The 27,106-nt window shown below is 40.6% G+C and overlaps 2 protein-coding genes across 3 annotated transcripts in view; one reads left to right on the forward strand and one right to left on the reverse strand.

Annotated features, from left to right (window-relative positions):
- Window positions 1–629: 629 nt before the first annotated feature.
- LOC101629208 (trophinin) lies at window positions 630–17,912 on the forward strand. Its single transcript, XM_012734290.1, is given in 10 exon segments — window positions 630–669; window positions 13,355–13,451; window positions 14,927–14,947; window positions 14,949–15,008; window positions 15,514–15,586; window positions 16,945–17,002; window positions 17,005–17,122; window positions 17,124–17,173; window positions 17,176–17,250; window positions 17,578–17,912. Coding segments are annotated over 10 exon segments (927 nt in total).
- A 3,687-nt stretch (window positions 17,913–21,599) lies between these two features.
- The window catches only part of PFKFB1 (6-phosphofructo-2-kinase/fructose-2,6-biphosphatase 1), a 73,688-nt gene continuing 68,181 nt past the window's right edge, over window positions 21,600–27,106 (reverse strand). Inside the window, exons 11-14 of one of the 2 annotated variants that reach the window (XM_004695016.1) lie at window positions 24,709–24,838; window positions 23,083–23,145; window positions 21,997–22,061; window positions 21,600–21,672 (exon numbers count right to left, since the gene is read on the reverse strand). In XM_004695016.1, the coding sequence (XP_004695073.1) occupies window positions 21,613–21,672; window positions 21,997–22,061; window positions 23,083–23,145; window positions 24,709–24,838 (318 nt within the window). In that variant the 3' untranslated portion in view covers window positions 21,600–21,612. The remainder of the gene's footprint in view (window positions 21,673–21,996; window positions 22,062–23,082; window positions 23,146–24,708; window positions 24,839–27,106) is intronic. The other variant, XM_004695015.2, reaches the window with a different exon arrangement.

A 27,106-nucleotide genomic window follows, 5' to 3' on the forward strand; every position in this document is an offset into this window, starting at 1 on the left:
GATCAATCTAGACAAAAACTCTGGAGAAGACCAAAGAAGTAGAAAAGACTAAAAATGAAATAAAATCTGTACTAAATGCACAAGTGGGGAAAGAATCAAGATAAAATAAGAGAGATACAAGAAAGAAAGTGAAGAAATGCTTTAAGAGTTATCTGAGTCTTTGAGCAAAGAAAATGCAAAAATCATAGGTAACACTTCTGCATTTGGGTCCATTCACTGTGGTGAATGAGCCTGAGTACGCATGGATGCAGAGATAGAGGAAACCAAAAATGTTTTTGAAGATACAGTGGAGGAAAACATACCCTACTTGAAGAAGGAATTGAACATAGAAATCCAGGAAGCTAAAAGAAAACCAAGCCTCCTAAATAAAAGGAGGCCTACAGCAAGACACATACTGATAAAACATCTAAGAGTCAAAGAAAAAAGAAAAAATAATGATGCAGATGATGAGGGAGAAGAAACACCCTATAAAGAAGCCTGATTTGACTAACATGAGTCTTCTCTGAAGATCACTGTGTGCAAGAAGATAAAGGAGTGATATATTCAAAATCTCCAACATAGATGACTAGCCTTGGGGGTAGCTACAAAGTTGCCACCTCCAACCAAACCCAACCTCTACCCAGCCTTGGATGCCAAGACACCTGGATCCCAGCCCTGACCAAGCTCAAGGTGAGCTCCCAGCACCACACCAAACCACATGAGGCCCCATAGGCTGTGTCGACCAACCAGTAAATGTCCAAAGAAATGGACAAGGAGTACTCTCACACAACAAAAGCCCCAAGTACAGCAGAACAAACTAAAACCAAACCATGGTGTGTGGGGAGAAAAATACAAATGGCTAAGCAAGTCCCCAGAGGAACAATATAACACAAAGGGAAAACAAATTTTTGGAACCAAGTCACAAGAATATGGGGGGGGCAATTTTTTTCTATCAGATATAGAATCCAAAAAAATGGCATAACTAAAAATCAAAGAACACAAAGAAAACTTAGAAAAACGGTTTAGAAATATGCAAGAAAACTCAGAAAAGCAAGTGAATGCTATGAAGGAAACAATGGACAGATCAAGATCGAAGCTCTAATAATAGAAATGCAAGAAGTAGAAAGATCTGTGAAAAATTAGAGAAAGTCAAGGAAGTAGAATAAAACATACTAAAGAATGAATCAGTGAGCTTGAAGATGAAAATGAGGAAAGTTACAAATTTTAATAGAAAAAGAAATACATAAAAGGAAAAAAACAAGGACTTCAAGAATTATCTGGCACCATGAGGACAGGAAACATAAGAATTACAGGCATCCCAGAAGGAGAAGAAAGAAGGAAACTGAAAAGGTCTTTTTTTTCTTTTTTTTTTTTGTTTAAGATTTATTTATTTGTGCATACAGAGCTGGGGTACAGGCCAGAGGGTCAGGGGTGGTGAGAGGCTTCACCAGAGACAGAGTGGGGAGCAGAACAGGCAGATCTACGAAGTACACTGCTGAGGGGAGCAGCGGGCAGGTCAGGAGAGGTCTGCCACGCCATGTGGTCTCCTCCGGGGCAGGCGGGAATCGAACTCATGCGGAAGTGGTTTTAGCTTCTCAATGCTGTGCTTTAACCCGCTGCGTCACCAGGGAGGGCCAGAAAACTGAAAAGGTCTTTAAAAAAATATTTCACAAACTTGAAGAAGAAAGTAAGCATACAAATACAGGAAGCTACCTCAACAAAAAGAAAACCACAGAAAGACATATGTTAGTAAAACTTCCAAGATTCCAAGACAAAGAAAAAATATGAAGCTGATGTGAGGGAAGAAACATCATCTGTAGAAGAATCACAATAAGACTAACATCAGACTTCTCTGAAGGAACACTGTGGGCAAGAAGGCAATAGAACAAAATATTCAAAATACTCCAAGATAAAAATTACCCACTAAGAAAACTCTGTCCTGCAATGCTCTCTTTCAGGTCTGAGGGAGAAATTAAGACCTTCCCAAATAAATAGAATGTGAGGGAGTTTGCAAACACTATCCAAGAATAATAAAATGAGCTTTAGTAGGTATACCACAAAGAAATGCACACACAGAGAAAAAAGTAACACAATCATTTATTTATTTAATATTAAATTTTTTATGTATTTATGCACACAGAACAGGGGTATAGGCTAGAGGTGTAGGGACGGTGAGTGTATTCAGAGAGTCAGACTGTGGAGGAGAACAGGCAAATGAATAAAGTACACCGCTGAGGGAAGCAGTGGGAGAGACAGGAAAGTCTGCTGTAACATGTGGATTACCTCTGTGGCAGGGGTAAGGTGGTGGTGGGGTGTTCGGGGTGGGGGGGTGAATCAAACTCACATGGGAGTGGCCATGGCCAACTTCCAAGTGCTGCACTTTAACCTGATGCACCACCATGGAGGGCCCTGATCACAATACTATGTACAAATCACAATACTATGTACAAAATGGCAGTAAATGGACTGAACTCACCAATAAAAACATGCAGATCACATTGGATCAGGAAGCAGAAGCCAATCTTGTTATTTCTCCAGGAAACACATTTAAACTCCAAGGATAAATATAGACTGCAAGGAAAAGGATGAAAAACAACTTGATACACAAAATTTCACCCTAAGGAAGGTAGAGGCAGCCATACTCCTATCAGATAAAATAGATTTCCAACATAAAAAGTTAACACGAGAGAGGGATGGATCTTATAAAATGATCAAGGGAAAATGAAGCAGGAAGTGATAACACTCATGAATCTATACTCACAAAAAGAAGAAGCATCAAAACGTATAAGAGAAATGCTATTAAATCTGAAGACAGACATATGTGGTTGGAGACTTCAGCAGACCACATTCACCAATGAACAAACCACCAATGAGCAAGAGAATAAATAGGGACACATTTGCCCTAAAATAAAACAAGATTGCAATGAGTTAAAGGAGATTTATAGGGCACTGCCACCCTAAAAACTGGATACACATTTTTTTTTTCAGTTGCATGTGGATCATTCCCCAGGATTAATTATATACTGGGTCAGGAGATAGAATAAAGAAATCTATGAATGTTGAAATCATTCAAAGTATCTTCTCTGAACATAAAGTTATCAAATTTGAAATCAGCTACAAATGGAAACTTAGTACATGGAGACTGGATAACAGACTACTGAAAGACCACTGAGTTAATCAAGAAATTAAAAAATACATTGAAACATATGATAATGAGGATTCAACCTCCAAAAACACATGGGTGCACCAATGCCACAATAGTGAAGGCAAGGATAAATAGATGGGACTACATCAAGTTAAAGAGCTTCTGTACAGCAAAAGAGACATTACTAAAAACAAACAGACATCCCACTGATTGGGAAAACATTTTCTCACACAAAAGTAGCGATAAAGTACTGATCACAAAAATATACGGAGAACTGATGAAACGCAACAAAAATAAATTAAACAACCCCATCAAAAAATGGGAAGTAGAGCTAAAAAGACACTTCTCCAAAGAGGAAATGCAGATGGCCAACAGGCATATGAAAAAATGTTCAACATCACTCGTAATAAGGGAGATACAAATTAAAACCACAATGACATACCACCTCACCCCAGTGAGAATGGCACATCTTCAAACAACTAGCAACAACAAATGTTGGCGAGGATGTGGAGAAAAAGGAACTCTCCTGCACTGCTGGTGGGAATGCAAACTAGTACAACCACTATGGAAAACTGTTTGGAGGTTCCTCAAACTGCTAAACATGGAGCTTCCCTACGACCCAGCAATCCCTCCCACTCCTAGGTATCTACCCAAAAGACACAAAAACACTGATTGAAAAAGATACCTGTACCCCCATGTTTATTGCTGCTTTATTTACAATTGGAAAAACATGGAAGCAGCCCAAATGCCCAAAAGTAGATGACTGGATAAAAGAGATGTCGTATATATATACAATGGAATATTACTCAGCAACCAAAAAAGAGAAACACATGTCTTTTGCAGCAACTTGGATGGAGCTGGAAAAGATCATGCTTAGTGAGATAAGCCAGAAAGAGAAAGAAAAATACCGGATGGTTTCACTCATAGCAGGAGTATAATGGACCAGGCGGAAAATAACAAAAATAATGAACAACCATATACCAGAGACATTTTGTGGGGGTGGAGTGGGGAATGGGATCAAAAAACGGGGTGGGGGGAGGGAAATGCACGGGATTATGGTGATGGCACAGGGGTGATTTGGTGATGGGAAACCCGTGGGGATTACAATTGAGATGGGAAAAAAAATGTACAAAATGATGTAAAAATAAACTTTTGTAATAATAATAATAAAAAAGAATGGCCAGTAAATATAAATCCACCAAGTTTTCATGAAGTTTAAAAAACAAAAAAAAAAATAACACACATGGGCGCAGCAAAACCAATACTAAAAGAGAAGTGTATGGCAATACAGACCCACATGAATAACCAAGAAAGAACTCAAATTAAGAAGGTTCTTTCATATCAAGGAACTTGCAAATGAAGAACAACAATAACAACAAAAAGACAGTAAAAGGAAAGAAGTAATAACAGGAAAAGACAAGAAATAAATGAAATAGAAGTCACAATCCAAACATTTAATATAAAACAAAGCTGATTCTTCAGGGGGGTAAACTTGGACAAAACTCCAGCTGATCTCACGAAGAGAAGGAGGGAGAAAACTCAAATAAATTGTATCAATAGTGAAATTAGATATTGCAACTGTCTGCAGAAATTCAGCGGAAAATCAGAGATTATTATGAGTGTATATATGCAAACAATTTTGATAATCTAGACAAGCTGGACAGAATTTTTTATTTACATGTTCATCCATGATTAAATATGGAGAAAAACAAAAAAGACAATACAAAGGAAGACACAGACTAATCTCCCTAATAAAGACAGATGTTAAAAAAAAACTCAATAAATTCTTAGTAAACCAAGTATAACAATGTATTAAGAGGCTTTTGCATCATGACAAAGTGGGACTCATACCTGGAACACAAGTATGGTTCATTAACTGAAAATTAATCAAAGTAACTCACCACATTAAAAAAAAAAGGTAAAAACCATATGTCAGTATCAATAGATGCTGAGAGAGCATTCATCAGTCAGCATTCATTGATGTTGAAAACTCTTGACAAATTGAGGCAAATGAAATATATCCTAATATAATAAAAAATATATGATAAACTCACAGTTACTAACATTCTCAATGGTGAAAAATTTGAAAGTATTTCCACTGAGATCCGGTACAAGACAAGGAGTTCCACTTTCACCACTATTATTCAATATAGTATTATAAGTAGTAGCTCGAGTAACTACTCAAAATAAATCTGTAAAAGGTATCCAAACTGGGAAATAAGAAGTAAAGCTGTCATTATTCACAGATGATACAATAGCGAACCCCAAAGAATCCACAAAAATATTAATCAAGTCAATAAACCAGCTAGGCCATACAACAGGAAAAAATTAATCAGCAGACAAAAATCAATTGCCTTCTAATATTCAAACAAAGAGCTAGGAGAACAAATTAAGAAATGCATCCCACTTACAATTTCACCAAGACAAGTTAGACACCTGAGAATAAACTTAACAAAGAAGATAAAGGACCTATACAAGGAAAACTATAAAATATTCTTAAAAGAAATAGCAGAAAACAGAAATGGAAAGATATTGCCTACCTTCTAATAGAAAGAATCAACATTGTCAAGATGTCCATCCTTCCCAAGCAACTTACAAGTTCAAGTTCAATGTAACCATAATAAATCCGAATGTTTCCTTTAAGGAAATGCAATGCATAATACTGAAATGCATATGGAACCCACAAAGATGCTAATTGCCAAATTTCTCTTGTCAGAAGATAAATAAATGGTGTGAAAGGGTGTAACATACTTCCAGACTTCAAAAACACTATAAAGTAATAATAATAAAAACACAAAAAATAATAAAATTGAGAGGCCAGAAGTAAAGCAGCACATTTTGAAAAGCTGATTTATGATAAAGGAGTGAAGTACAGACTGAAGTACACACTGGAACAAGGAAAGCCTCTTCAATAAACGCTACTGGGAACATTGAACTGCCACACGCAAAAGAATGAAACTAGATCACTATCTCACATCACACATGAAAATCAACAAAAATGGATAAATGACTTTGAAGTAAGATATGAAACTATAAATCATATACAAGAAAACATAGGAAAAAAACATCCATGACATAAACTTCAGAAACTTCTTTGAGGACTAATCACAATCAGCAAGTAGAATATAAAAAAAAACTGGGACTACACTACATCAGACCACAAAGCTTCTGTACAGTAAAAGAGATAATGAAAACAAAGCAACATCGTTCTAAATGGGAGAAGTATTTGCACTCGATATATCTGATAGGGATTGATATGAAAGTGCTTACACAAGTCAACAAAAAACAAAACACCCCGTTCTCATGGGGGCGAGATGGTATCTCATTGTGGTTTTGACTTGATATTTCCTGATTATGAGGATGTTGAACATTTTTTTTCATATGCCTATTGGCCATTCACATTTCCTCTTTGGAGATGTGTCTTTTAAGCTCTTCTGCCATATTTAAGCTGGATTATTTCTTTTGTTTTTGTTCTGTTCTGTGAGTTTTTTGTATATCTTTGTGATCAGTCCCTTATCAGTTTTATGAAGTGCAAAAATTTTTTCCCAGTTGGTGGGGTGTCTCTTTTTTTCGGTTTATACCTCTTTTGCTGTATAGAAGCTCTTTAATGTGATGTCATCCCATGGATATTTCTCTCTTCTTTCACTTTTGTCGTGTTGGGTGACATGTCTTTAATGATGTTACTGAGATGTATGCCATGTAGTGTTTCGGCTATATTTTGATCTATTTATTTTCTGGTTTCAGGTCTCACGGGTAATTCTTTGGCCCATTTTGAGTTTTTTTTTTTTTTTTTGTGCATGATGTAAGGTAGTAGTCTAGCTTCATTCTTTTGCATGTAGCAGTCCAGTTTTCCTAGAACCATTTATTGCACAAACTGCCTGTGTTCCACTGCATATTTTTGCTCCATTGTCAAAAATTAGTTGTCCATAAATCTGTGGGGTAATTTCTGGGCTTTCTAGTCTATTCCGTTGGTCTATGTGTTTGTTTTTGTTCCAGTACCACACAATCTTAATTATTATGGATGTGTAATATAGTTTTAAGTCCGGGATTGTGATAAACTCATGCCCCTTCACTTTAGTCAGGAGAGTTTTGGTTATTCGAGGTTTTATGTGGCTTCATATGAACTCCATCAATATTTGTTCTGTTTCTTTGAGGAATGTCATTGAAATTTTTATTGGAATAGAAATGAATCTGTAAATTGCTTTTGATAGGATGTCCACGTTGATAATGTTAATTCTTCAGATCCATGAGCAGGGGATGTCACTCCATTTCTTTGTATTTTTGATTTCTGTTAACAATGCTTTATAGTTTGTTAGGTTATTTCCACATATATATATATTTTCAATTATAAAGGTTTTTTTTTAATTTTCTCCTTCAGATTGTTTTTGCATATAGGAAAGCTACTGATTTTTGCATGTTGATTTTGTATCCAGCTACTTTACTAAGGTGGTTGATTATTTTGATTAGGTTTTCTGTGAAGATTTTGGAATTCTCTGTGTATATTATCATAGCATCCACGAAAGTCATAATTTTACTTATTCTTTCCCTTTCTAGATTCTTTGTATGTCTTTCTCTTGTCTTATAGCTCTGGCTAGGAGTTCCACTATTATATTAAAAAGCAGTGGTGAGAGTGCACATACTTGTCTTGGTCCAGAACTCAAGGGAAAGGCTTCAAGTTATTCACCATTGTGACTAATGGTGGCTGTGGGCTTGTCATATATATGGCCTTTGTTAGGTTAAGTATATTTCTCCTATCCTGAGTATTTCCAGGGCCTTTATCATAAATGTATGTTGAACTTTGTCAAATGTTTTCTCAGCGTCTATTGAAATGATCATATGGCTTTTATTTTTTTGTTGATGTGTTAAAATACATGAATTGATTTTCAAATGTTGAACTGTACTTGTGCTCCTGGAATAAATCCCACTTGTTCATGGACAATTATCTTTTTGATGCATTGTTGGATTTTATTGGTGAGAATATTTCAGTGAATCTGCCCCCCACTCTGTTTCCAGTGAATCATCTCACCCCCTCTCACACCTCTGGCCTGTACCCTAGTTCTATATGCATAAATAAATAAATCATAATTATATATATAAAATAAAAATATTACTAAAATAAATTTAATATTTATGTAATTAAAAATAAAAATATAGTTAAAATGTAAAACAATATAAACAAAATATGAGAAATTTATATGGAGCCTAAAAAAACCCAAATATCCAATGCTCTTCTATCTGAAAAGAAGGGAAACATATGTATGACACTCCCAGAATGAAAACTATGCTACAAAGCGATAATAATCAAACCTGCATGGTACTAGAGCAAAAGCAGACACACAGACCAATGAAATGGAATAGAAAACCCAGAAATATACCCACATATTTACAAGCAACTAATGTTTGACAAAATAGTAAAGAATATGCAATTGAACAATGAAAGTTTGTTCAATAAATGGTGCAGGGAAAACTGAGTTGCTACACGCAAAAAATGAAGCTAGTTTATTACCACACCATGCACATAAACCAACTCCAAATGGATTAAAGAACTAGACATAATACCTGAAACCACAAGATATTTAGAATTTAATATATTTGAAACACTGCATGACATATACCTCATTAACATCTTTAAAGACATATCACCCAATGTAAAGATAATGAGATAAAGGATAAATGCCTGGGACTACATCAAACTGAAAATCTTCGGTATGTCAAAAGAGACACTAATCAAAACAAAGAGATACCTTACTGATCATGAGAAAATTTGTGTACTCCATACAACTGATAAGGGTCTAATCACAAAGATATACAAAGAGCTGACATGACTCAACAAAACCAAAGTAGACAATCCAGTCAAAAAAAAAGGGGGGGGGAGACAAAATAAATAGAAAATTCTGCCAATAGGATTTGCAAACATGCATACGAAAAAAAAATGTTCAACATCATATGTAACTGAGGAAATGCAAATCAAAACCACAATGAGATACTATCTCACACCAGTGAGAATGACACACACTGAAGAAAAAAAAAGAACTAGCAACAGCAAGTATTGGTGAAGATGTGGAGAAAATGTAATACATTTAGAATGTGGGTGTGGTAACAATGCTATAGAAAGGGCCACTTGAAGATGAGGAAGAGAGGTGTTGGGAAAAGACTGGTACACCAAACAGTACTGCAGAGTGGAGGGAGGGATCATTTTAAGCAAGGGACATTTCAGTTTGTATTGCTGAGGAATGATATAGAGGAAGGGGTTGTATGAAGAGGTACTGTACAATGGAGGGAGGAGGCCTGTTGGGAATAGGTTGGATATGCTAGTGGTACAGTAAGAAAACATGGAGATAGATCTGCTGCTCTGAGAACATTTATGGGACTGAAGTGTAGCATTTATGGGACTGAAGTGTTCAATATATCCAGTCCACCAAAGTGTATGCCTGCACAGAGCTCCAGAAATACATCTGGTTAGTGTTTCAGTAGGGGGCATACATAAAGTAAAGGAATAGATCTTAGAACTGACTCACAGTTGCTTGGAGGCCAAAGGAGCTGGATCTTGTAAGTAAGAGCACTTGGGATTTTTAGGTGTGAGAACGCAGTAGATGAAGGGTTTGGGACCCAGGAATTGATGAAGTAAATGCTCCTTAAGAATATGCAGGATGGACCCTCCCTGGTGGTGCAGCAGGTTAAAGCACAGCACTAAGAAGCTAAAAGCCACTTCAGCATGAGTACAATCCCTGCTCTGGAGATGACCCACATGGTGCAGCAGACCTCTCCTGGCCCTCCCGCTGCTCCCCTCAGCAGTGTACCTCGTCAGTCTGCCTAATCTGGCTCCCCACTCTGTCTCTGGTGAATCCTTTCACGGCCCCTGCACCTCTGGCCTGTACCCCAGTTATGTATGCAAAAATAAATCTTTAAAAATTAAGAATATGCAGGATAGTCTAATTGAAACAGGAGTTCTGCAGCCCTGGTGTAAACTTGGCATGGCAGCTTGGCTGCTACCCATTGCCTCAGTGCATCACACCCAAGCTGTCCTCAGGCCAGGATTGTGGGTTCCAATGGTGGTGGTGTTGTTGCCTGGCCCTGCCACAGCTCAAGCTAACACTGGACCTCTGGCAGCAAGACCTGTCCTGGCTTGGCATGAGCCATAGGAGAGAGGCCCGTGGAGCATTGGACCCGTGGGCTCCAAGTGGTGTTCTGCACTCTGCTCTGCTCAGGAGCCCGTTTGCTACACCCAGTGCTCCTGAAGCATACTGGGCAAAGCAAGCATCCTGCCCCCACTGAAACTGGCTCTGTCCTCAGCTCCCCCCAGTACACTGCTAATGAGCCTTTTTTTAAAAAAAATAAATAATATAATAGTTTATTTTTACATCTCAGTTGTAATCCCCATGGGCTTCCCATCACCAAATCACCCATGTGCCATCACCATAGTCCAGTGCATTTCCTTCCCCACACTGTTTTTGATCCCATTCCCCACTCCACCCCCATGAAATTTCTCTGGTCTGTAGCTGTTCATTTTATTATTTTCTCGCCTGGTCCTGCTATGAGTGAAATCATCGGTATTTTTCCTTTTCTTTCTGGCTTATTTCACTAAGCATGATCTTTTCCAGGTCCATCCACGTTGCTGCAAAAGACATGTGTTTCTCTTTTTTGGTTGCTGAGTCATATTCTATTGTTATATGTACCACATCTTTCTAATCCAGTCATCTACTTTTGGGCATTTGGGCTGCTTCCATGTCTTTCCAATTGTAAATAAAGCAGCAATAAACATGGGGGTGCAGGTATCTTTTTTAATCAATATTTTGTGTCTTTTGGGTAGATACCTAGGAGTGGGATTGCTGGGTCATATGGAAACTCCCTGTTTAGCAGTTTGAGGAACTTCCAAACAGTTTTTCTATAGTGGTTATACTAGTTTGCATTCCCACCAGCAGTGCGGGAGAGTTCCTTTTTCTCCACATCCTCTCCAGTATTTGTTGTTGCTAGTTGTTTGAAGATGTGCCATTCTCACTGGAGTGAGGTCGAATCTCATTGTGGTTTTAATTTGCATCTTCCTTATTACAAGTGATGTTGAACATTTTTTTTTTATATGCCTGTTGGCCATCTGCATTTCCTCTTTGGAAAAATGGCATTTTAGCTCTTCTGACAATTTTTTGATAGGGTTGTTTTCTTTATATTAGTTGTGTTTCATTAGTTCTCTGTATATCTTTGTGATCAATCCTTTATCACTACTTTTGTGTGAGAATTTTTTTTTCCCAATCAGTGGGATGTCTGTTTGTTTTTGTAATGTCTCTTTCGCTGTACAGAAGCTCTTTAACTTGATGTAGTCCCATCTATTTATCCTTGCCTTCACTATCGTTGCACTGGGTGCTGTATCTTCACTTCATGTTGCTGAAGTGTATGTTGTGTAGTGTTTCACCCATCTTTGTTTTCAGGTATTTTATGGTTTCCATTCTTATGTCTAGGTCTTTAATCCACTTCGAGTTGATTTTTGTGTATGGTGCGAGGTAGTGATCTAGCTTCATTTTTTTTGGCATGTTGCTTCCCAGTTTTTTAAGCACGTTTGCTGAACAAACGTTCTTTGTTCCATTGTATCATCTTTGATCCTTTGTAAAAGATTAGCTGCCCATAAACCTGTGGGTTTATATCTGGGTTTTCTAGTCAGATTTACTGGTCTGTATGTCTGTTCCTGTTCCAATACCATGCAATTTTGATTATTATGTCTTTGTAGTGTATTTTGAAGTTTGGGATTGTAATGCCTTCATTCTCTTTCTTCTTAGTCATGAGAGTTTTGGCTATTCGAAGTCTTTTGTTGTTCCATATGAGTCTCATCAACATTTGCTCTATTACTTTGCAGAATGTCATAGAGACTTTTATTTGGATGGTGTTAAATCTGTATATCTCTTTTGGTAGGATGGTCATTTTGATGATGTTAATTCTCCCAATCCATGAGCAGGGGATGTCTTTCCATTTCATGGTGTCTTCTTGTCTTCTTGTATTTCTTTTAACAGTGTTTTGTAATTTTCTTTGTATAGGTCTTTTACCTACTTTGTTAGGTTGATTCCCAGGTATTTGATTCTTTTTGTTTTAATTGAAAAGGGAATTTTTTTTTTAATCTCTGCTTCTTCTGATTGGTTGTTTGTGTATAGGAAAGCCTCTGACTTTTGTGTGTTGATTTTATATCCTGCTACCTTGCTAAACTGGTTGATGGTTTTGATTAATTTCTCTGTGGAGTTTTTGGGGGTTCCATGTAAATTAACTTATTGTCTGCAAATAAGGACAGTTTTACTTCTTTCCGTATTTGGATTCCTTGTATGTCTTTTTCCTGTCTTATTGCTCTGGCTAGACCTTCCAATGTTACTTTGAAGAGCAGTGACTATAGTGGACACCCTTGTCTTGTTCCTGATCTCAAAGGAAAGGCTTTCAGCTTTTCTCTGTTGAGGATAATATTGGCTGTGGGTTTGTCATATATGGCTTTTATCATGTTGAGGCATGTTCCTTCTATTCTGAGGATTTTGAGGGCCTTAAACATAAATGGGTGTTGGACTTTGCTGAATGCTTTTTCCGCATCTATTGATATGATTATGTGGTTTTTATTCTTCTGTCAGTTGATGTGATGGATTACATTAATTGATTTTCTGATGTTAAACCATCCTTGTGCTCCTGGGATAAAGCCCACTTGGTCATGGTGTATTATTATTTTAATGCATTGTTGGATTCTGTTGGCTAAGATTTTGTTTAGGATTTTTGTGTCAGTGTTCATTAGGGAGATTGGTCTGAAGTTCTTTCCTGACTTCAGTGTATGCCAGATCTGGACAGGAGGCCAGGGTTTCACTTTTAAATATGATGCTAGGTTTAGAAATGGACCAATCAATTTTGAGCTCTCAATGGATCAATTAATTTTGAGCTCTTTCTGGTGCCATTCAAGGGTTTTGAGTCTACAGAATACTGAAAATGGCCCAGTGTGATTGGCACTAATTTAACAGGATTGTAAAATGCTCTAATAAGACCTGAAAGGCCGAAATACTGAAGTGCTCATAAGCCAGAGCAGAAGCCAACTTGAATCATTGATCAGAGAACTTCAGAAGTGATGCATTGAACAGATGGCCTCAGACATTCACAGCCATTCATCAGATTTTGAGACCTCTGTAAACTTCCGGATCTCCACAGACTTCCAGAACTCTGAATACTTCCTGATTGCCACAGACTTCTGCAGAAACTGACTTCTTTACTTTCCTCTAGCCCTGACTCTGACATCATCTATTGAGAGAACCATCAGCCTGGACCCTGTGTCTCTAAAAGCTGGGCTGTGTCTTACTCAAACAGCTCTTCGAGAGCTGTAACTCTGATGTATCTGTATCTGACACCACTTCCTGCTGACCAGTGCTGCCCAGCACTGCTGATTGGAGTCCACCCACTTCAAAGAGTTATACACCATTTGTGATCATCTCACACTGCTTCCTTTAGCTTGTTGCATTTGGCACTGTTGCTTCAGCATCTGGTGTTGTCCAGCCTGACCTTCAGAATATTATTGTAGGCTACAGTGGTGTCACCTCAGTAACCTCAACTGTGATCACCTCCAGCTGACATTGTGAGTTGGATCCTGGTCCACCGCTTATCAGGGTGCCAGCAGCTCCGTACTCTCATTGAATGTGCACTTGTGTAGTATTCTCAGAATCTTAGAGCCCATTGATAGAGGCATACTGGGAATGTAAGCTAGAAAATGGCTGGAATGGGAGGAGGCTTCTACTTTCTTCTTCTACTTTTGTCTACTAGCCTGTCCCTGACTTCTCTTCCCCTGCTCCCCTAAAGAATCAGGAGAAATAGAGCTGAAAAATACCATTATAACTCCTGCATGTACTTGGAGTCCGGAACACAGTAGTGGTACCTGATTTTATTGACTGGAGATTATAGAGGCCTGGGGCAGGACATTCTAAGAGGTTTTCTGTTTTGCATTGACTGGATCTCTGATTAGGTTTATTGTACTAGGCTTATGGGAATTCTTCCATTCTCCCAGTAATCAGGGGAGGGAGGATGTGATTTCCCCATTTTACTGAATAGGAACCTAAAGGTCAAAAGTCTAAGATCCTTGTACAGTGTCACATAGAGTTTAAATCTTTGACTGAACAGAATTTTCCCATGTCTCAGGACTGCATGAGAATCTAGACTACAGTCTGAGATTATAATAGAAGCATCTCCATTAGAACAGGTTTGTTCCCTGTCCTACCTAATGAGGGATGGAACTGAGCAGTGAGGGTAGGGATACACAATGAAAGATGTGGGAAGAAGGGCCTGCTTTGAACTTTCTCTAGGGACTTGGGGGATTTGGAGAAGTCACGTGGAGTCAAGAAATAAAAGATCACTTGGAAGAGATATGTAGGTGTGAGACATGGGGGAGGCTGACAACAGCAGCCCTTAACATGATTTTTACTTCAGTTTTGCTTCTTTCATCCCGGATTTGCCTGCTCTCTTCTGCCCTTTCCGATGGTTCCCCTCCAGAAGGTGCCTTGGACTTGTGGCAAGATTTCAGCTTTCAGTCATCCTGCTTTGGGCCAACCCTGTTTGGTTAGGCATCCCATAAGAAACTGTATCCTTTCTCTTCCTTCTCTACGCATAATGATTCCATGATTCTATTAAATATCTTATACACTAAGAGTATGCTTTGTCTTTATAAGGTAGATGGCAGAGTCCATTTATATCCTACAAATCTTGGGGTCCCGGGTTGTCCCTCATTCTGCTCACTAACAAACTGCCTGGTGTGTTTGTTGCAGAGGGCTGCTGAATATAAATCTCTGTGTCCTATTATTCCCTTAGGAACAAGAATACACCCAAATTATGTTCTCAAGGTAATACTGATTTTCATTTTTATGAATGATAGCAAGATCAATGATCATCAGTGACTTGGCATACATTTGAATGGGTGGCCACCGTTGGAATTCCATGTGTTCATTTGTTGTTCCTGTCCTTTCTGGCCACCCCTTGTCATATGGGCGGTGCTGAAAAAGTGACAGCACCCCTGATATGATTGGGTTCTGTTTTCTTTTCCATACTGTACTTTGGTAGGAGAAGACAGTCTTAGGATTGCATTAGCCTGGTGGTCTGATGGAGCAGGTAGGGGATGAAAGACTGGATGGAGAGTATAGGGTGAATGAAGAAATGGTCTTGATTTCTCTGCCTTCATGCTACCCCACATTCTGTGTTTTCTGAGTTGAGATATAATATAAACCTTTAGGCTATCCCTGACAAAGAACCACCTGCCTTTAATTGTTTACTTCTAGTGAGTGTGTATTCACTCTTTTCTGACCCCCATGAGATAGCCTCATGTGCTGGGGAGACTAAGTTGAGAAATGTCTCTATACTCATCTGGGTAGTTCTGATGTCTGTTTCCCCCCAAATGCTAGTGTCAGAGTGAAGCACTCGCTCTTTTGGGGAGTGAAGAAGTTCATCACATATGAATTTATGAAACAGAAACAAGTGGAGTTTTGAGAATGTGTCAAGTCCTTGAGTGTTCCGTGTATACTTGTCTGATTCAGAAAGTGCATGATTATCCTTTTACATAGGTATAGACAGGCATCTTGTTCCCTAGGACTGAATTCTGTTACACAATTCCCATTGGTGAAACATTCCAAGACAGGTCTAGAACAAGCGGGAGGCTCTTGTGGTAGGGTGTGCTGAGATCACGGTGCTTGAACAATTGCTACTGTTTATAACACATCCAACAGGATACATTGGCCTTCCTATGATACATACTTGTGTACTATACATGTTTTCTCTGCAACATCAAGTAATTTCTTCACACATTGCCAATGGGAAATGGCTCGATAATGGAGGCCAAAACCATGAAGTGTGTGTTTGGGATTGAGTCTGGGGTAGAAGGTCTTAGAAATTCTTCTCCAGGAGTTATGTTTAGTATTTGTTTGAAGGAGGTTGCCACATGGCGCTCAATTTATTTCCTTTTTTCTGAGTTGAATATAAGAGTGTCCCCAAGAGCAGACAACCACTCAGGCAGGGCTTGCACTCCTATCATGAAACCAGCAAAGTGCAAATATTCAAGTTTTTCTTCAGGGTAATAGAAGAGCTGCCCTACCTTGGCATGCTAAGAGTACAAGAGTATGCTTGATTGGTACAGCCTCTGTGGAGGGATGGGCAGGTATAGATCAGCTACAGTTCATATATAAATATATGGAACTTTAGTTTTGTCCCAGAATACTTCACATAAATTTTATATTATATCATTAATTCTTCATACTTTCTATTAGTCTGCTTGGAATGTCATAGCAAAAGAAAAAAAATCACTGGGGTGGTTTAAAGAAAATTTTTAGTCCTGGAGGCTAGAAATCTCAGATCAAGGTCTAGAAGGATGAATTTCTAGTGAAATCTTTCTTCTGGGTTTGCAAACAGACACCCTCTCACCATTTCCTCACGTGGTGTAGATAGAGCCTCTTGTTATAATTACTAATCCTACTGGGTCAGGGCCCCACCATTATGACCTCATTCTAACATTACCTCCATAAAGGCCCTATCTCTAAATGCTGTCTTGTGCATCAGTATAAGAATCTGGGGAAGAATATAAACACTCAATGCATAATACATGCACTATATTAGAAGACACTTAGGCTCAGTGAGGTTAAGTAAATTGTCTAAAGTCATAAAGCCTAAGTTACCAGAGATGAAATTAGGTCTCAGGACTGACCCATGATAGAGCCCTAATAACTACAAACTAAAAAATTACTTCTATTACTTTCATACAAAGTATAAATAGGTACATAATATATTATTGCAAGTGTTTTTTTTTTTTTTTTTTTTTGCAGTGATTATCATCCCAATTTCAGGTGCAGAAAAAAGGTTCCAACGACTGGACTGCTAATTTACAGGAGGCAGTGGAAATGGAGTCCAGCGTGCATCTGTGGTTATAGCTGAGATTGAGGCAAAAGCCCAAATGTGGATTGGAGAGGAAGCTGTGGCTGGGTCCTGGAATGTGGCTAACATATACATCAACTGCCTGGCAAGGTGAGTTAGGCGATGATGCTCAGGTCTGGGACATATTTTCATTAACAATCGAACCCAAGAAAATTCAGATACTAGCAACAACACTGATTTTAGCAGAGGAGGTAGCACGAGGATTAACTTCGGGGATGGCAGGGATTAGCCTCAATGCTGTCTACAGCTCCAGCAGTGGCAGAGCTGAGGGTTTTGGTGGCACCCCATCATCAGTGCCGGGTTCGGCAGTGCAGCCATCATTGCTTCGGTGGCATATCCGGCACTGGCTCAAGCTTCAGTGGTGGAGCTAGCCCTAACGTTTGTGGCATGCCCAGTGGTGCAGTCAGCATTAGTTCTAGTCTCAACAGGGAAGCCAACATAACTTTGTTGACATACTTTGGACAAGTGGCAATTTTGTGGTAGGGTCCGTGCTAGTTTCAGCAACCCACTCGACACCATGACTGATGGCACTGTTCTGGCTGTAGAGACATTCTGTACTACAACAGGCTTCAGCAGCACTAGCGTGGGCCAGGCAGACAGCACTAGTGTGGCTTTCATTGGTAGACTGAGCACCAGCACTGGCTGTGGTGGCATGCTCAGCCTCTGTGCCTGCTGTGGTGGCTCTCCTTGCTCCAGTGGCACCAGTGTCTGGCCTGGTGCTTCTCCTAGCACCACAACTAGTTTTGACAACATATTCAGCCACTCTTTTGGTGGCTCTCCTAACACCAGTGGTGACTTTGGCTGTATGCTGAGCACTGATATCTGTTTTGGTGGTTTTCCTAACATTAGTGCAGACACTCGCAATTGTTGGCTTTGGTGATACACTCACGACTGCTGATGTTAGCAGTGGCGTCAGTAGCACCAGCGTCAACAGCTCCAGCTCTGATGCATGCAGCACCAGTTCTGGCTTTGGCAGTGTGTTCAGCTGTTGAAAGCTTGCTACCTTAAAGGGAGCCAGAGTTCTCTGTGAGTACCTGTTTACTTTACATATGGAGTTCCAGGTAGTTAGAAGTTCTGCAAACAAGACTTCTTTCAGAGTTGACTCCTGTTTGCTGAGGATGGACTGTCTTGTGTGCATGTTCCTGATTAACCAGAAAAACTTGTTCTAGCAGTAGCTTATTAATTGGTATAAGCATAAACACAATTGCATGCTATTTTTTTTGTTTGTTCACCTATTTAATAAATTCTTGGGCTGGGAGAGTAAAAGACAGAGTTGCTGTTGATGGCCCACCCCCAGCTTCCTGCTGTTGCAAATTCATTTAGACTCTGATTCATAGCTGAGAACTTCGTAGGCTGTCCATGGCATTCAACACCAATGCTGACCACAGTGGGGGCACTCGGAGTCACTACTGACTTTTTTTTTAAGATTTATTTATTTGTGCTTATAGAATGAGGGTACAGGCCAGAGGCTCAGGGGTGGCAAGACAGAGTGGGAAGCAGAACAGGCAGATCGACGAAGTACACTGTTGAGGGGAGCAGCGGGCGAGTCAGGAGAGGTCTGCCACGCCATGTGGTCTCCTCCAGGGCAGGCGGGGATCGAACTCATGCGGAAGTGGCTTTAGCTTCTCAGTGCAGTGCTTTAACCCACTGTGCCACCAGGGAGGGCCCACTACTGACTTTTAACAAGCTCATAGCACCAGAATTGGAATTGGTGGAACTCACACACCAGTGTCTGTTTTGGTTGTGCTTCTAATAACAATTTATGTCTTAGCGCCACTACCTGCTCTGGCAGTACTACAAGGAGTTTTGGTAGTGAGTTAAGCACAAGCACTGGATCTGGTGGGAGTCACTGGTTCAGCTGAGTACCGGTGCTGGTTTTGCCAACACACTGGTGTTGGCTTTGCTGCTCTCAGCATCAGTGACGGTTTTGGAAGTGGGTCTAATACCAACTTCCAGAGAGGACTGGATGCCACCGCTGGCTTAGGCAGTGCTTTGAACACCAGCACTGGTTTTCCTGAAGAATGCAGCACCAGCGCCAGTTTCAATGGTGGAACCAGTTCTGTGTTGACTTTGGCAGTGGGCTAAGCACTTGCGCTAGCTCTGGAGGGAGAGCCCACCAGCTTCGGTCCCTGCTTCTCATATGATTGATGAGGTTTTTAGAAATTACAACATTTCCACAGAGAAGGTCAAGAGGATGGAGATAAGAGCTGGAAGACATTGTACAAAACCTAGAGGTAGGAAAGCAGAGTGGGCAGGAAGGGGCAAAGAAGCAAGCATGAGAAAGTATATTTGATGCTAAAGTATGTTCCTGTTTGGAGTTTTTTTCCAAGTTCAGTTCCCATGTTTACATATACTGTTAGTGAACTGCAGTGGTCCTTCCCATCAGCCAAAGACACATATCCTTGGAATCTTTGTCCGAAGAGCAGTCTAAGCAGCTACTACTACCAATCAGCTGAGGCTTGTGTGCTATGAAAAATGTTTGTTGATCCTGCTTTATTGTGTGATCATTTTGTATGCTATCATATTAAGGTATCAGAGTTATGTTAAATTTGTAAAATGGGCCCTCCCTGGTGGCGCAGCGGGTTAAAGCACAGCACAAAGAAACTTAAACCACTTCCACATGAGTTCGATTCCCGCCTGCCCGGAGGTGACCACATGGCGTGGCAGACCTCTCCTGACCAGCCCGCTGCTCCCCTCAGAGGTGTACTTCGTCGATCTGCCTGTTCTGCTCCCCATTCTGTCTCTGGTGAATCCTCTCACCCTCTGCATCTCTGACCTGTACCCCAGTTCTGTACAAATAAATAAATAAATCCTTAAAAAAAATTCTTAAAAAAAATTTGTAAAATGAATCGCAGCATTACCTATCTTTTAATGTGCTTAGGTTGTTATGAGTGATAATTTGGGTTCATAGAAGAGCTTTGGATCAGCATGGCTGTTTTCTGAAGGTTGGCTCCAGCTTTAGGCTAAAAGCTCCAGCTTTAGGCTTCTGTGGAGAGAAAGTTTGCGAGACAAGTGGATAACAGCTTGAACAGAATTATGGAGGGGGAAAGTCTGGAACAGAAAACAAAGGTTTATGGATAATAAGTATAGGTTCATATTGATATAAGAATGGAATAATAAAGTGGAAGATCATTAAAGTTATACAAGGGAACAAGGAAGGTTCTTTTTTTAAAGGTTTATTTATGTACGCATATAAGAATTGGGGTACAGGCCAGAGGTGCAGGGGGTAAGAGGATTGACTAGAGACAGAGTAGGGAGCAGAACAGGCAGATTGACTGAAATACAGACTATGAAAGCAAAATGCAAATGAAATGAGATAGGAGAAATGGAATAGTTACTAATTGACTGAAGTAACCCATCCTTGAGTAGGTGGGATGGAATAGAGTGCTAGAAAATAGAAGATGACCCTGACTTTGAACAGAATTTAAGAGTGACTATGGAAGCAGACAAATGTACATTTCCTTCAAGCAGTGGTCATCAATCTGTAGTAAAGCCCAAGAAAATGTGTTGTATATTATACAGCGTTTGGTCTTGCTGGATAGTTGTGATGGAAAGGCAAAGGAGAAAAAGCAACAAGTCTGTGAGCCTCTTTTTGCCACTGGTTTCTGGTATTTGCCTATAGTGCATGGTGAGTGGGAAGAGAGAATTCAGGATTCAAACTAGCTAAGGGATGGAAGAGCAACGAGGAAGGAAAGAACTGATAGATTGGGAGATGATGAAGGAATCAAAGGACCATACTTTGCAGTATATTATTCATTCACTACAAAAACAAATGTTGTTCATTCAGGAAATTCTACATATATCCTTACTGTACAGGAAGCACACTGCTAAGGGCCCTGTGAATGACATAGGAAGTTTTAAGGGCTGGAAGGCCAGCCTTTAGCTAGTTTAATGGGATGCTTGTAAGAAATCCAAATGGGGAAAAGTCTAGATAATGTCAATATTCATGGAGTGGGTAGTTGAAGGGGAGATGATCACTGTAGTTGAGGAACTGGTAGGTCAGACTATTGTTTGGATCATTTATATAGATGCTGAAATCATCCAGGACGGTAATCTTTCTTTTGGAGAAGAAAGGAACAATGTGGTCCAAGTACAGATTCTTCTCTGAGTATATGGATGAAAGAGTCCTTTCCTTAGTCATGTTGCACACCAAGGAACAAGGTTTATAGTCAATCACAGAGAGGTATCAGCCCCCTTGATTTTTGAATGTGCTATCCAAGAATTCTTCTTCACTACAAGAAGTCCCTCATTCATTCTACATCCCCAGAGCACCAAAGTCAATTTACAGGGTCAGTATCTTAAGAGTCTGTGGGTGAAGTTTCTTCTTATAGGAAATAAAAGAAGTCTTTATTGATCAGGTAATATGAATCAAGAAAGAAAAAGCTGTCTTCTAGAGCTTGACAGCTCCTTGATTGTAGCTAGAAATCTAGACTTGTTTTGGTGCTCTCAATGTTCTTTTTCACTAGAAGCAGGGCTCTCACAATGAGGCCACATCCAGAGCCTTCTCAAAGTAGAAGAGAAAGGAGAGAAACCTCTAGAAGTAGAAGACTCTGAGGACAAAGAAGTCTCCTCGAAAAGGCTCAGTAATGGGCAGGGACAGTATCCAGGGCTTCCTCAGGTTCTCGAGTGATGTCCACATTCTGAAATAACGGAGGCAGGATTAATAGGGAGGAGACAGAGATGTGGGGCCCAGCCCCTCCACTCTCCCTTGTCCTCACTATCAGATTATCCTCTTTCAGCCAGGCCTAGATCCTGACCCCTTTCCGTGCAAGCCCCCAGGGATCTCAGCCTGAGGCCTTTTGGGCAGAGGTTCCTCTAGCCTGTGTTTTCACAGTGCCTGGGGTCTGGGTATTTCTGAGTTCTGGTGCAAAGCCCCAAGCTCTGTGGGATTAGGGGAGCCTTCCCGTGAGGGCAGGGGCTGGGGCAGGGGCAGGGGCAGGTTTTTTTTACCATGTTCCACCTACCTCAGGCTTCTCCCGGTGTGTGTTTACGGCCTCCACATTCAGGTAGATGGACTCCACGTTGCAACCTCGGAAAAGAACAACCCGGCAATCCAGAAGCCCCTGAGGTGAGCACAGGTCTCCACAGAGGTGTCATTCCCTTTCCATCATCACTACCCCAACCCCTGCTCTGCCTGTGTGCAGATTGCCACTGCCCTGTCAGGGGACTTTACACTAGCTGTGTGATTTGGGGGCCCACTCCAGGCCTAAGAGAAGCCAACAAGGTGTCTCCCCAGCCCCACCCCTAATAACAGTCTCAGAGTTCTACAGATCTCAGTAGAGAATGCTCAGTAGGGAATGGGATAGAGATGAGCAGAGGCCTCCCCCAACTCTGTGGGCAGCGGGGCAGCAATCCAGTCAGTAAAATCCTGGAGCCTGGTGGATCTTCTGAGATACGTTAGGTGCCTGAGTGGTAGGTGAGTCCTAAGGCCACTGCCTTGGGGTGATGGGCCCCAGGCAACGTTTATTTGGAGGAAAATGCTGTTGTGGCAACACCAGAAGTGTGGAGGGTCACAAGGGAATTCTGGGGAGTCTCAAGAAGAAGGGTGGTATCATTGAGACCTGGATCTGCCAGAGGAGGCCTGTTACCTATGGAAACCCCCTTAGCTCCATCAATGTGCTTGGCTGCCTACTCCAGGCTGCAGGACATTGGCTGCCTGCTCATACCCAAGAAGAGATTTGATTTTTCTCTTGCTTGTTTATGAACATTTTATATATAACCAATAGCCTGAGAGAGTCTAAACTGCTCGGGTTGGTCTTTGAGACTTTCCTCAATCTGGCACCAGCCTATACCTATTCGTCTGGTTTCCCTTATAAACCTTGGAACTCTTGCTCAGTTCTTTGGCAGAAACAGAGAAAGTTGGAGCCAGACTCTGGATCTAGAGTATTCAGTCCTTCCTCATTCTCATCTCACCAGTCCTACTCCCACCAGAGCACACAAAGACCCATCAAGGGAATCTCCCCCATGACTCTGCAGAAAAATTAGTGAGCACTGTAGACCTGTTTATAGCCTCTACCTGCTTCTCTCCAGATGAAGGTAGAGGCACTCACCATAAGCAACAGGCGTGAGTTTGAGCACCGTATGTAGAGGGCACTTGAGATATGGGAGCTCATCTGGAAGGGAGGAAAAGCAGCCTTCAGGACAGGGTGCCTGACAGGGCACCACTCCCCCTTCTCACTCCCTCCCTCCAGATGCGCCTCCCAGGGTCTACTCTCCCACACTCTTCAGGGGGCAGGACTGAGGGCAGGGTGGGCAGGGAGGGAGCTCTCAGAGAGTGGGCTCCAGGGCAGGGGAGGGAGGGCCGTGGGAGGTCAGACAGACTGTGGGCCCCCAGGAGGGTCAGGCGGGCACCTGGAAGGGAGCCTGAGGCAGCCTCCACCTGCCCCAACACTGGCTTTCCACACACTCCTCCCTACCCCGCCAGAGGCCCAGCGGCACCCTAGCAGTGGTTTCTCAGCCCTTCTCTGCTCCAGGGCCGCTGGATGAGGCAACCTGCATCCTGGCAGCCTGTGTTCTGACTCCTCCTACACTTGCTCATGGAAGAACATTCCTGGGGTTTCATCCTAGGTCTTCAAGGCCTGTCACCAACCTCATGGGCTCCTGCCAAGTGAGTTTCCAGATTTCCTGAGCATCCTTCCTGCTCCTCCTCTGCATTTTTTGTCGTGGCAGTTGGGCCCAGGGCGTGGCTTTTTATGCACTCCTTTCCACCCCCACTGATACCCTGGTGGGTTACTGCTCCCAGGTGCACACTTGCAAACACTGGGACAAGAAAGGTGTCCGTCCTGAAGTCTCTGACCCGGCTCTGCCACTCCAGTGACAAGGGACCTGGGCCAGGCCTTTTGTCTTTCCATCCCTGGAGTTCCATCTCATGGCCACAGCTCACGTTGGGCCCAGATCCTGGGACACTCTGAGTCTCAGCCTCGTGGGCTCTCTGGGACTAGTGAGCAAGGGGCCTGGATGTTCATGCAAGCAGGTAGGTGGTGAGTAAGGAAGTGTACAAACAGGAGGTGCATGTGTGCCCCAAACTCCACACAGGTCTGAGAGGGAAGGGCCTCTGGAATGTGCCTGAGACGCATACTTCTCCCTGCCTTCCGAGCCCTGAGACCTTGGACAAGTCACTTTTCCTATCAGAGATGCCCTCTCCCCACCTGCAGTCAGGGATTCAGTGCCTGCCTTGTGGCTCAAAGGGTGGCTCTAGCAGTAGAGATGTAGAGGGTGTCAGAAATCTAGTAGCATGGAACCTCCACCCCCCACTCTATCACCTTGTTCAGTGAGAAGACTGAAGCCATGGCAGAGGAAATACTTGAACAAAATCAGGCCTCAGCTTCAGGCTTCCCATTCTAGATGACTCCATTTTACAAAAGCCCTTGGACGTAAGCATCATGGAGAAGATCCAAGTCTGCCGGACATTGTACACTTTGATGTGACTATGGACTGCCATGATTTTGCACTTCACACACCTACACAGTACCCCCATTTTACAGATGAGGAAACTGAGGCCAGGGCAGTTAAAGTAATTTGTCAAATCTAGTATGTGGGAGAATAAGAACTTGAATTCTGGCATTCATGTTCAGGATATTATACTTTTAAATACTAAGGTTTAAAACACCATTGCTGATATTAGGGTCTCAAATCACAGCTATCTCCTCCTGTTAGAACAGAGGGGAGAGTGGTACCTGAGCTCTTATCCAGGAAGTACGCCAAGAGACAGCGCATGACAGCCTGATGGCAGATCACCAGTACATTTTCTTGTCGTTCTAGCTCCATTATAACTGGTTCCAGGCGCTGAACTAGATCCTCATAAGACTAAAAATGAGAAAAATACTTTGTAAGAAAGGGCTATAAGCTATATTTGTCCAGAGAAAAAGAACTCTAAAATAGGGATCAGGAAATTTAGGTTCTGTTGCCAAAATGAACAAATTGTTGATATAGCAGTACAATCTTAGGCAATTTATTACTTAGGGTCATAGTTTCTCATATATTAAATGGGGGCAATCAATTTAGTGGACTGGACAACAATAATAAAATTTTCCATTACAAAATTCCTAGAAAATGAGAAAAAAATAGTCTTTTCATCTGTATTGCTGATCATTAAAAAAATAAACATTATGAACACAGGGTTCCAAAAATAAGGAAAAACTTGGAGGGAAATGAGTGTTAAATGAATGTAGAAGCCACAGCTGCCCTGGAGACATTTGTAAATCACACCAGCCAAAGTCCTGAGTTTTAAAAATCTTATAGAGTCAGGAGATAAAGCCTTAGGTGCACATGCTAGAAGTTGTTACTGAGATGCTACATAAATCTGAAACTCTCAAGTGACTACATTTTTAGTGAAATTGTAAACTAGAAAAATTATATATCTACAGGCAAAAGAAACAATATGAAAATATGTCTCCACTTGACTCTTGATGAAAAAATTTAAGAGAAACCTTCTGTAAGAATGTATAACCTCAAGTTTACCCTTGGTTTGTGTTTCAAATTTACGCTATTCATGTGTTTTACATAATGCTAAACTGATAGTTTAATATAAAATTATTTCAAGTAATTAGCTCTTAGGAGTGTCAGGATGAAGCAAATGGAATTTTTTTCTGGATTATCTCAACTCAAGCTGTATAGGACTTTCTCAGATGAAATTCTGATGAATAGAAGTTTGCATAACATGCAAGGAAAATAAACTGTAATGCATGAAAGTAAGCAGAAATATCAAGGGACATATCTAAATACTTAAGACAAAGGATCCACAGCATGCAACAACTTGTTTAGATTTTTTAAAGAAATAAACTATGGAATAAAATGTAAAGAAGATAAAAGGTGCCATCAAGTACATGATGTAAATGTGAAAAATAATTATAATTTCTGGAAATGAAAAATATGTTCATTAAAATTGCAAACTAAATACACAATAGATATGACTTAAATAGTGACTTGGTTTTCTTTTATTTTTTTTATAATATGATAGTTTATTTTTACATCATTTTGTATATATTTTTTTCATCTCAGTTGTAATCCCCGTGGGTTTCCCATCACCAGTGACTTGGTTTTCTTTAAAGTCATTTTTCAGAGCTGATAATAATTGCCTGATATATTTTGGCACTCCTTCATTTAGTGAGTATATGTTGATGAGTGTTATATCTTCCTGATGTATTCCCCCAGTAATCATAATGTAGTGACCATCTTTGTCTCTTTATTTTCTGTCTTTTGAAGTCTGTTTCATCTGATATAAGTATAGCTGCTCCTGCCTTCCTTTTAGGTCCATTTGCTTGTAGTATTGCTTTCTAACCTTTTATTTCCAGTCTATGTTTGTCTTTTGTGTTGTATTTCTTGTAGACAGCAAAAGGTTGGATTTTGTTTTATAATCCAACCTGCTATTCTGTGTCTTATTATTGATGAGTTAAGGCCATTTACATTAAGGGTTAATATCGATATGTGGTATCTATGTCTGCCACTTTGTTTCTTCTTGTGGATTTATTCCTTGCCTTAATCTGCTCTTCTTATTCATTCATCTGTTCTCATTTCAGGGCTTCCTGTAGTATTTTTTGGAGTGGGGGTTTAGTAATGGGCCTAAAAGACATCTATACGGACACTGCATCCAAAAAAATCTGAGTACACATTTTTTCTCAAGTGCACACAGATCATTCTCCAGAATTGATCACATACTGGGCCACAAGACAAAAATAAACAGATACAATAAGATCAAAATCATACCAACTATCTTTGCTGATCATAAAGTCATTAAACTAGAAATAAATCATGAAAAGAAAATGAACCCATCCATCTCATGGAGACTGAAGTACACTCTCCTGGAAGACCACTGGACTAATGAGGAAATCAAAGAAGAAATTAGAAAATACTTTGAGTTAAATGACAACAAAGATACCAAATTCCAAAATGTATGGGATGCAATAAAAGCAGTAATAAGAGGATGTATAGGCCCAGAAATATAAGCCCACATCAAGAAACAAGAAAGAAATCAAATGAACAACCTAAGCTCATACCTCATAGAACTAGAAAAAGAACAACAAAAAAACCTAAAGCCAGTAGAAGAAAGGAAATAAAAAAAATCAAAGGAGAAAT

The sequence above is a fragment of the Condylura cristata genome, unplaced genomic scaffold, assembly GCF_000260355.1.
Source record: "Condylura cristata isolate star-nosed mole 26May11 unplaced genomic scaffold, ConCri1.0 scaffold00053, whole genome shotgun sequence".
Taxonomy (NCBI): Eukaryota; Metazoa; Chordata; class Mammalia; order Eulipotyphla; family Talpidae; genus Condylura; species Condylura cristata.